Genomic DNA, 11,598 nt, shown 5'->3' with positions numbered 1-11,598 from the left:
ATAAGTTTTAATATCATAAGTCATTCTCAGGTAAATACTGGCATGATGAGATATTTATCTTGGAAAATTGACTTATCCGCAGATTATTATATTTTGTGAATTTGATATCTTCAGGTATCAAATAGTCTTTATTAGCTCGTTTTCTTCATTTATTATTATGTTCATTTCATTGCTTTTCCAAATCTATTTCTAAAAGCCAACTTTTCTTCTACCTCTCCCGCCTCTGTCTTCTTATACTTCTTTTCATCTTTTTAATATTTTCCGAATACATGTAATAGCTTTTCACATCCTCTTGTTAATGCAATCTTTCTCCAATTCTTTTTTTTTACACATACATCTCAATATCTTCTGACGGCCCCTCTGGCTCTCTCTCTCTCTCCCACCTACCCCCCCCCCTTCTCCCCCTCATTTTGTATTTCTTTTTTACCATTCCATTCAACTATACATTTTTCATATTACCTTGTTGAAAACTTGAGTATTCCGTTTCATGGAGGATTTTAGACGCTAAATCATTTGAAAGAAGTGAATATTTCATATTTCCTTTTAGGAAATATTTCGCACGTAAACAACATTGAAAGTAAAACTTAGTGCCACACCCAAGGGATGAAATGATTTTCCAACAAAATAGCACGGATTCGCTCAAACTAGAATACAGACAAGATGACGTTGCGTATATACCTCTAAAATTCAGCAGGAGCAGATATATTGCACACATTATATATTGTACATGACCAAAAAAATCAACCACGACGAGAGCATGAAATCGGAGATCAAAACACGATACAAAATATAAAAACGACGATTCTTAAATCTTCTCCAGCGTCCTGTACATCTACTCTACTTTGTATAAACATACATATGTTTTCATGACATTTCTACTAACGTAAACCACCCCATCGGTCTGGCCTCGACGGAAGAGGGTGTCGTGTGAAACGATACGAGTGATAAAATATCCGAGATGAATTGTGACGTCATAATGGACTTGGAATGTTTCGTGTGATATTGATAAGAACACCAAAACTCGCATAGAGATAAAAACTATTTTCCTATGAAATAATGGATAATTATACGTCTTTCACATAATGATTACAATACAATTTGACAGCGTTTTTTTTTTCCTCAGACTGACTGGTTTTATATGTAAAAATTCAATATTCAAAGCCTCATATTAATATAATTGATAAAATATTGCAAATGGAAGTTTAATCAAATTTCAGACCTTGTCATCACGCTAAATGACAATATCCTAATATCATTATAATTGTAATTCCTAATAGGATATATCTAAAATAAGTCAAACCATGAAAATTTGAATTACATCTCTTTCTGTTTGGCAAACGAAATGGAAGTAAATCCAATTAATTTTAAAAAGCAAGAATTTTAGAGTTGATTAAGATCGGAAAGTTACTAAAGAAATATTAAATAATTCATCCTTTAATACCAGCCCATGTCTATTAAGGGCGTCATCGTCTCGATTCATCAGCTTAAGATATTCCTCGGGGCGACATTTCTAAGACCTGGAAATTCATCTCCGCGGGTTTTGATAGGACAGAGCTTATTTGATGATCACTATAATCACGATAAATATCATACTGCTCATGATTTTCATCAAATTATTAGTTTTAGACTCTTTATTTTCTTGAGGAGTGTCCTTGAATTTGTAAGAAGGCAAGGGTTTTTCTTAAGATTAAAGGGATATAACGTGAAATAAAAATCAAAACACTGATGACTAGGAAAGAAAAGTTTCACAAGATGTTTGATAACAGTAACAATGATAATGATGATAACTTATCGTAAACAATATGATCGCGTCTGTGCAAATTATAGACTCTCTACAGAATAACCTAACTAAATGAAGAAAAGCCAACGGGCTTAATTGACTTTCAACTATTTTCTTACTTGCACTTTATAAAATAAAATAATGCTTTACTCAATATTTGCTGAAAATCTGAAACGCATGTTTCTTTTTTTTTAATAATGATAAATGTTATGTAATTTTGCGAATGTTGAGAGTAAATTTAAAAATCAAACTTGCTTTTTACATAATATTCTCCCCAAGAATAAGCATGTTTCATTTTAAGCCAATATCTCTTAACTTTAGGAAGAACGTCATGAAACAACCGCCCACGGACCATACTTCACTTCATTTTGTTCATACGTCTGTAAAGTTTGACAAGATCCAATACCAAAGCTTTAGGCCAGCGTCTCGCCAGTTTTCATTCGGTCAATCTTTACTAAAAATCTAATATACGAATCAAAATAGCCAAATCTATAATCTAACCAGATATCTTTTTTGATTATTGTTTATTGCATGAATTTTGAAAATTGAAGGCATAATCCAAAATTGGATGATGGTTTATAAATGTACTTCCACCCCCATACTCTACCTGAAGGGCACTCGGACCTAAATCATTTCACGTCACGTGATAAGAATAGATACTGTTCCTGGCCCGTGATTGGTCGAGAAGACAGCTCAAAAGGGCGATAGCGATGTTGACTTACGACTATATCAGGCCAGTCAGAGGCTCACAACTCATCAATCACTGCAGCGGGTGGGTATAGCAGCAGTGAATGCTCAAATAATAGATTTAGATCTTATATCCTTGCTCGTATGGGTACTCCACCTACATACGTCCCGGGGTTTACTTTTGAAATTACATCCCCATCCATCACCGTGCAAAAGATGTGTGTTTGGATTGACAATCGCCCTATCCACGTTCTTTCTCTTTAAACTCTACCCTTTTCTAGTCCCCACCCCACTCCTGCTTGCTCTCGTGTTTCGCTTGCTCCCCCACCCTCTTTTACTCACTTACATCAAGAGGAACACCCTTACAGTTAGATCTTTATGGTCATTGACCACCTTTTGATAGGTGTAACTTTCGCCTTTCAGATAAAAAAATGCAAATTACGCACAGTAATGGTTTTCCCAATTCGGAATTTCTAAGTTGCAAAATCGAACCCCTTGTATACTAAAAATGTACATATTATGTATGATTGCCAGATTTTGATATTATGCTAGGTAACAGTTCACATCTCATTGAACACCTGCTGACAATATTATTAATGATTATGATTTAGTATCTATGAACGCACTCGAGAAACTAGTCTACAGGCATAGACCCTGATTGACACTTTGATTAACTAGTGGGTCTCCACGCAAAGAATATAGCAAAGATAAGACTTACTATTTCAATGAGGTACACAATGCAATATAGGCTCCACATTCAGACCATTAATTTGAGTGAAGGGCTTGCACAACAAACTACCGAGGATCTCCTTACCCATCATTTTTCGACCACACAACAATTGAATATCATACTGACCCCTATCCTAAAGCTTTATCGTGTTTAATTCTTTTTTGTTGTTTTGGTGGTTAATCTATCACGGAACAAGTGGAAAAACACACGCTGAAAATAAACATCGGTAATCATTATTTCATGCTTTAATATCTCAATACAAATTATGTGAAACTAGAGAGAATAATCCAAAGAGGTTGTTTCCAAACACTAGATGTTACTAGCCACAAATGATATTCGTATACTTGGATTCTGTTGAAATAGCTTTGAATATTGTTGCCATTAAGCTGACCATAACGTTGCCGATTTAAGGACCTGGTTCAGGATCCAGGTATGTCGTGACGTCATTTATAGTGCGGCATTGGATTTATTTCACATTATCGACATCTCAAGATTACTCAGACATTTAAATTGACTCCAGAAATATAAAAAGATTTTGTGTTTTCCTTCATCCGCAGTATAGTGACATAGAATGTTACCACAATGTAATGTTCACAGCTCGTAAATACCTTTCACATCTTGAAAATATTGAAGAGAGGGGGGCAGCTTGTTAAAGGAAGAAAAAGTTTACAGTAGAAAGAGAGAGAACTAAAAGATAATGGAGTAAGAATTTATGTATATACATATGTATGTATGTATGTATGTATGTATGTATATATATATATATATATATGTTATAAGAGGAAGAGTGTCTAATAGTAATAGAGAAAGAGTGTGGAGGTAGAGAAAGAGAGTGTGGAATAAAGAAAGAGAGAGTGAAATAGAGAAAGAGGGTGTGGAATAAAGAAAGAGAGTGATGGATAGAGAAATAGAGAGTGAAATAGAGAAAGAGGGTGTGGAATAAAGAAATAGAGTGTGAAATAAAGAGGGTGTGGAATAAAGAAAGAGAGTGATGGATAGAGAAATAGAGAGTGAAATAGAGAAAGAGGGTGTGGAATAAAGAAAGAGAGTGATGGATAGAGAAATAGAGAGTGAAATAGAGAAAGAGGGTGTGGAATAAAGAAATAGAGTGTGAAATAAAGAGGGTGTGGAATAAAGAAAGAGAGTGATGGATAGAGAAATAGAGTGTGAAATAGAGAGAAGGAGTGTGGGAAAGAGAATGAGAGTGTGCAATAGAGAGTGTGGAATAGAGAAATAGAGTGTGAAATAGAGAAAGAGAGTGTGAAATAAGAAAGAGAGATGGAGAGAAATAAAGAAAGAGGGTGTGGAATAGAGAAAGAGCGTGTGGGATATAGAAATAGAGTGTGGAATAAAGAAAGAGAGTGTGAGAGAGAAAAGGAGAGTATGTAATGAAAAAGGGAGCTAACAGTACATCTAAAGTAGATATGAAAGTGTTCATTGAAATTAGCGTTGATACTAGGATGGCCATGAAAACAAATAACCTTCCTTATTCCTTCATGTGTATCCGTCAATTCTTAAATTGGTTTTAATTGATTGTTAATCGAAATGTCAAGCCTCATCATTCCACTTCTAGACTGTTAATGTTTTGTCGTTGCATTAATTTTCTATTTGTTATGTTGATGCGTTCTTCTTTGTTTTTTTTACATTAACCTATAAGTAAGTTAGTATTTCTAAAATTCTCTCGATATAGTTTCTTGCTCGATTGCTCCCTTCTGTCCGCCTCCTCCTCTCTCTTTCCGACTCTCCCCTGTTCTCGTTATAGTTTCCATACAAATGTATAACTTCGCCTTTCGCAAACGTCAAAAAAGGAAAGAGCTCTTTTCTTTTTCAAAGGAAACCGCTCCAAGCATCATCTAGCCCGAGATTGAATATTAAGATGATGCTTGACGTTCCAAGGTGACAAGAAGATCATCGCTCGAGAAAAACAGCCTCTCTGTTCTTCGGAAAACAACGGCGTGGGGAATGAAGAGATCATCACAAAGTCATTTTTATTGAGTAAAACATGCCAGCCTGAGGGTTTCCATATGCTTCAAAAAAATGTGGCGAAGGCCAGATGTAGATGATGTTCAAAGCCCTGTCATTTAAACAACTCTCAGATACAACTTCGCAAAGTTGCATGTCTTCATCGACGTGTCTTCCTTATAGCCCATGCATGCGCTTCATTGGATCTCTCTTCCTTGTCTATCTCTCCTCCTACTCCTCGAATTGTTTGCTTAATTTTTCAACTTGGTTAGATTAGTTAAAGTGGCGTAGTGAATAGATCTTGCCTGGGGCCACGCCAAATTCAATTGGATGCGTTCAATTTCATAGGAGTTTACAGCTGAACCAACAGCAGAGAGTGAAATATGCGATTAGTTCATGATGATTAGACCACATTCTAAATAAGCTCATCCTTCAAAGTAAACCACTTGGACAAAACTGCAGACGGATGTATTCTCACTGCCCCTTTCATGTTTAATCATGTCAGAGGAAATCTACCTGGCGCGTACAGAATCTTCTTTTACCCACTACTGACCCCCACACAAAGGAATATTCGCAAGAACACAAGGGAAGGTATGCCAAAAATGAGCAACGGGGAATAAAATGTTTGTCCGTGGTAACGAGCCTTTTTAGGAACATCAAAGTTGACTTCTCAAAGTACACTGCTTGAGATTTGTTGCCTCAAAGTCACCAATACCTACCGGAATAGATTAACGGAGTACTTTGTGCCTGGTCACCTGAAATAGTTGTATTTGAATGGATTGAACTTTACACAAGTGGTTTCAAATCTCAGTTATACCATCTATACGACCAACAACATGATAAAACGCTTGTATTATTCACGTTCTGCCATTTTCTACTCGAATAATTGACAAGCTACCCATCTTTTCTTCTTGCTTTCTTTTGTCAATACGAACCAATCACTGCATCTGCATTTTCCCTAATTGTTTTCATTTGAGTCCGGAAACATTTTACGATCTGTTCACGGATAGCAGTATCAATATAAATACATTATACAAGAGGATACAAACACAAATATATATAATATGGCACGAAAGAAAGTGACCTCATTTTCGTTTAAGTTTTAAACGTTTGTAACCATGGTATATTTCCTACGTGAGGATCAATAGCGTTTCTGCAAAAATTTACAAGACATTAATAGGCCGTTCCCTTGAGATGACCTTTACATTTTTCATACTTGCAAGATACCGTTAATGGGGGCTACAGCTGCAGTAGCGCATCCTTCCCTTCGAAGTATATTTACACAAGTGACACTAAATCAATCATGATAATTATACACACAGCTCTTGTGTACATGTCATTAAAATTAATAACCACTCAATATGATTTAAAAGTAGGTACTGAATGCTAATGGTTATGTTGAAGGATTTATATTCCCGGCAACCAAAGAATGAACATGTTTTCTTTTGAAAACACAAGGTCTTCTTACGGAGTCCTTTTTCTCAACAGAAAGTACTTTAATATATTTTATCTCTATCATGCCTATTGTTTGTGTGAAAGTGACAGTTGTTGATTGAAGGTTAAATGTAGTTACAAGTGATTAAAAAAGTTATCTCATCTAACCTTAGCATGGACCTTGTTTAATGCAACTATAAAATCAATACGAAATAAAACATTTGATTTACAAGTAAAAATATCATTATCTTTTTTTTCTTCTTCGTATTTCTTCTCTGTTATCTGCAGGTTCGAGGAGGATGGGGATTTGGCCTAGCTCTTTGTGTCACACACCTATCTCTTGATGTTCTACTCTGCACGGCTTCCATCCTCCACCTCTGCGCCATCGCAGTCAATCGTTACCTTGCCGTAACATTCCCGCTGATGTACTCACGTGATCGTGTTAACTCTCAGAAGCGAATCTTGGGCACCATCATCCCCGTTTGGGTTATTTCCATTGCCATCTGTGCTCCACTCTTCATCCAGGGATTCATCAATCCTGAAAAGACATTGAGCGAAGATGGACAGGTTTGTGGGTTCTTCGATAAAACATTCATCATCTATTCATCGATGGGTTCCTTCTATGTGCCTTTGGCGGTGATGATAGTTGTGGACGTTCGCGCTGTGCGCAAGTTACGTGGACGCAAAGCTTTGGCGGCACAACGTTCCGTCGGACAGACTCCACCACCTCAACCGTCACCGACGCGAGAGCATGTCTCGCGATCACGCTCTTCCACTCCACCACCGCCGCCATCACCGGACAAAACCTACCTTACAGTGCAGGGTAATGGAGCGCCTCCTTCACCGGGGATAGACTATCGTCGACGACCGCTTCGAATCAGCTTCCATATGAATCGTAAGTCAGGACAGAAACTTGGGTACGGAAGCACCGTGGTGGAAGCCGTGCCGGATACGCGGCAGAAAATGCTTTCGAACAAACGCGAAAAGAGGGCGGCCAAGACTCTTGTGGTTGTCTTTGCGTGTTTTATCATCCTCTGGCTGCCTTTCTTTGTCATGCATCTCGCCAATGGGTTCTGTACTAGCTGTCAGATACCTGATGAACTCTTTATCGCCTTTACGTGGCTCGGTTACGTGTCCTCGGCGTTCAACCCTTGTATATACACGTGCTTTAACAAAGAATATAGAAGAGCATTCATTAGAATAATATGTTGTGGCAAAAAACGTCGTCATTCCTTCCGCATAAACGAAACGTCAACATTCAGATCAAGCCTAAGACATTCATGAAACAGAAAAACTCTCTAAGTTCACGTTCATCTCAAATTATTGTCATAATTATAGGGTCAGGATGTCTTTCAGCCTTCACAATCGTCAACAATGTCAGAGTTCCTTGAATCGGCCCACAAACCTAAGAAAAAAATAAAATGCATATTCAGAATAGAACATCCGTGACCTTCTTTTAGGGTCCTCATCAGGAATCTCTCAAATTAATAAATATACAGTGCGTTTCACAAAAAAGGAAACCGGGATTTCCATGTGTTTTTTTTTCTTTATTGGCAAATAAATTATGACTTTTGTTTACATAATCACATAATTTAATTATTTTTCTTTATTTTGATACCTAACATGAGACGAACACTTCACGCATTAGTGAGCAAGACAGGTTTAAAATTTCAATGTCAAAACCATGTTGCTCAGAAACTTTGGACAAGATTGGTTGGTGATATGACGACTGTGCACTGATACTCGACGACTGCCTCATTGGCATTTATTTTTAAGCTTCTCTCGCTGATCCCTGAAATAAGTGTGGATTCAGATTCACACGTAATTTCTGCGCAAATCATTTCTAATATGCCTCCATATTTATTGTTTGTTTTCTGCCATGCGTACATCATTTCCTTAGCTGTTGGTATTAAATAAAAGATGAGATGCCACTTTTGCCATGAGGATCAAATTTATAGTAAATATATATTTAATAATTGTGGAATCTATCTCTGAAAACATGTTTCCTTTTTTGTGGGACGCACTGTAAAGTATTTGTGCTAACTCTTGTATCCTTCATTATTACAACACGGTCACAAGCCAATGAAGCCAATGCCCTCCCATTCTTTCCGTTGTTCTATGAAACTTCTGTCTTATGAATTTACAAATGTTTATACCCATAATATGTCACCTTTATCCCCATGCTGAGTAATGATGTAATGTTTACGCTGCAGCAGGTCAATTATAAACGTGATAAACTTGGCGATACAACTGTTATACTAGGTCACGTGATAAATCAACCATAGTGAAAAAAACGAAATAGTTGTGCAAACGTTGAATCAGTGGATATTCCCATGAGAAGAACATATTTTATTTTTACCATAACCAAAACTAATCCGAATAAATATCCAAGCTTTCGCATGTTAAAATTTCTATTTGAAAATGCCTATTTATTAATTAAAGGCTTGAGAATACTAGGTGCATAGGCTGAAATAACGAAACATTTGAAGTAATCCCTTACTTTCTTTAAATTGAAATAATACCAACCTAATTTGTAAATTAGATCTGGCTTAAATTCCCCTTTAGTCCAGACAGAATTTCAATAATTAAACAACATAGTGTGATTTTAAACACCGGACGGACGTACGTATGGACAGATTAGTAAAAACAACCAATCCGTGAGCACTCAGATTTTTGACCAGGACATGTTCAAGCGAACACACAATCAACTAACAAATTGACTGAAAACTAGTATTTTATGATAATGAATGTCAGTAGTAGGGATAGAAAGCGAAATTATAGTGTGATCCATCAAACATTTGATAATGGATGTTGACCATGCTGATACTATCTCTTAAAAAAAATCTGTCTACTTCGATATTTGAAATTGGAGTTCGGACTAAGGATTGAAGCTACTCTGACCAAACTTAATTTATAATAAATACCTCGTTTAAAGACACCGGACCGATCCAAAACTAGGGACTTACTGAACCCTTTCGGTGGGAGCTGTAAACCATCCAGCAATACTGTGACAACAGACATGACAGAGAGGGGTCCAGGGAAGCGATCCTCACTGCTACGTCACAAAACGGTCTTATGGATCGCTTCACTTCGTAGACCGCCTCAGGACTGACTTGAAAGGAAAGTGCGCAAAGAAGTTATCTAAAGCTAGAGTAGGAAAGCTATAAATTTAGCAGGAAACTGACATTCTATTGACGAGTGAAAAGATTGGACAGTTACGATTTTTCGCGCTAACTTCTGACCCTACAGGGAGCACGTAAGTGTTCCACCAACAAGAGCAATCCTGGACTCACTGGACTCTGGACAGGTTTTGTGTACCGATTAAGATTTCCATCAAATATAATGACGGTGGCAAACATTACTGATTTCATTTCTTTCTTGATGATTTTGTTTTATGAATTTAACTTGTAAGTTGAATAGTAAGTACGTTACGTTCCTCATGACCAGGTGACCATTCGGTTAGACTATTGCATGTTCTAGAAATCACTCACAACATTAATCTGTTCTACAATAACTTATATCATCCCAGAATGGATTAAACGGAAACCCCTATGAAAAGTTTATAAGTATGTGGGTGTTTATATTAATAAACTGGTAAAAGTATAGAATATTTGAATTTGTTATTAGGACAAACGAATAACTTAAACCCCTATGAAACCGGACCAATCCCCTATTTCTTCAAATCGACACGACAAAATTCGTACTAAACCGATATTTCACAAAGTTAACATCATGTTCAACTTCATCGTCTATTACGGAAAGAACTGTACAATGACGAGAAGTTATTTTTTTGGAAAGCATAAGACCACAACGACTTTAAACAATTGCTACATGCTACCTGATTACGAAGCACGTTAACAGACATGACAGAAGAAAAAGAAGTATTTGACCATAATTCATGGATGGGTATATTGGTTATTGAAAAAGTGGCGCCCTTGCTTGACCTACAATTTGATCATAATTATAAACTTGAGACTAAAACCCATACATCCATCGACTGACGAGCTGGGATATACTTTGTAGGCCAACTGATTACAGGTGTGTATGCAACATGATGAAAGTGACGGTAACCGTTCTTGGCCTGAAAACAATGGTACTGATACTAGCAAACTCAGAAAATGACAAAAGTTCTGACATTACAATATCTATACATTGCCTTGACTCTTACTGACTTGCTGACGACACAACTTAAACAATCTTATCAGTAACATTTTGTAGGGATGATTTACTGTAGAAATGACAGTTACTTTGTTTATGATAGTGACACTACACATTGACAAACAATAAACACCCAATTCATAAAATTTATTATCAATTATAAATGCAGAATTCTCGTGGAAAATTTGTTTCTGGTCAATCAAATTACCCGATTTCAATCACACATTTATTTGTTTTGTAACTAATCTTATGTAACCAGATGACAGCCGGATCCAACTTGGCGAGGATCGAATAGTGTCACCTTTGCACAGAATATATAAATTCAATGGTTTTGTAAGTTCCTTTATAAGGCTTATATTTAACGTCGCATGCTTTGTTGTTGTTTTTCCGAGGGCCTAATTGCCATCTTACACTTAATTCCTCTCACAAACAAACGAATTCACATCGACTGTCCATGCATTTTCCATGCCCCATGGTCGCTGACAATGCATTCAACACTGATTTTGTTCCAGTCGGACACAATTATGCATGGTAGGCGACTCTGATCCCATTTGACTCACATTATGACGCATATACTCGAGTACTTTGACAATGAGACAAAAAAAAATTGATGACTTTGCAGATAAAATGATACAACCTGACTTGACCAAGACTGTCAGCATGTGTTTGACAAAGTATTGCCCCCCCCCAAAAAAAAAAGGGGCTCTTTAAATGATGTTAAATCAACTGATCACGAAATGGTTTATAATTATGAATTAGTATATATATAAAAAACTGGATTTTCTAAGGGCATGACCTAAAAGATCACCAGTTAATCCTACATATGTTTATGTGGTCTAAAGATATC

General features: G+C 36.7%; 1 protein-coding gene across 1 annotated transcript; it reads left to right on the top strand.

The window, feature by feature from the left end:
• Positions 1-6,869: 6,869 nt before the first annotated feature.
• On the top strand, positions 6,870-11,008 carry LOC121425336 (octopamine receptor-like; the record flags this gene model as incomplete). The annotated part of the gene is made up of 1 exon (XM_041621366.1): positions 6,870-11,008. A coding segment is annotated over one exon (1,008 nt), but the record flags the coding sequence as incomplete, so codon positions are not given.
• Positions 11,009-11,598: the final 590 nt, after the last annotated feature.

The sequence above is a fragment of the Lytechinus variegatus genome, chromosome 12 (assembly GCF_018143015.1).
Source record: "Lytechinus variegatus isolate NC3 chromosome 12, Lvar_3.0, whole genome shotgun sequence".
Taxonomy (NCBI): domain Eukaryota; kingdom Metazoa; phylum Echinodermata; class Echinoidea; order Temnopleuroida; family Toxopneustidae; genus Lytechinus; species Lytechinus variegatus.
Note: the sequence above shows the minus strand (reverse complement) of the source record. Positions and strands in the feature narration are given on the sequence as shown.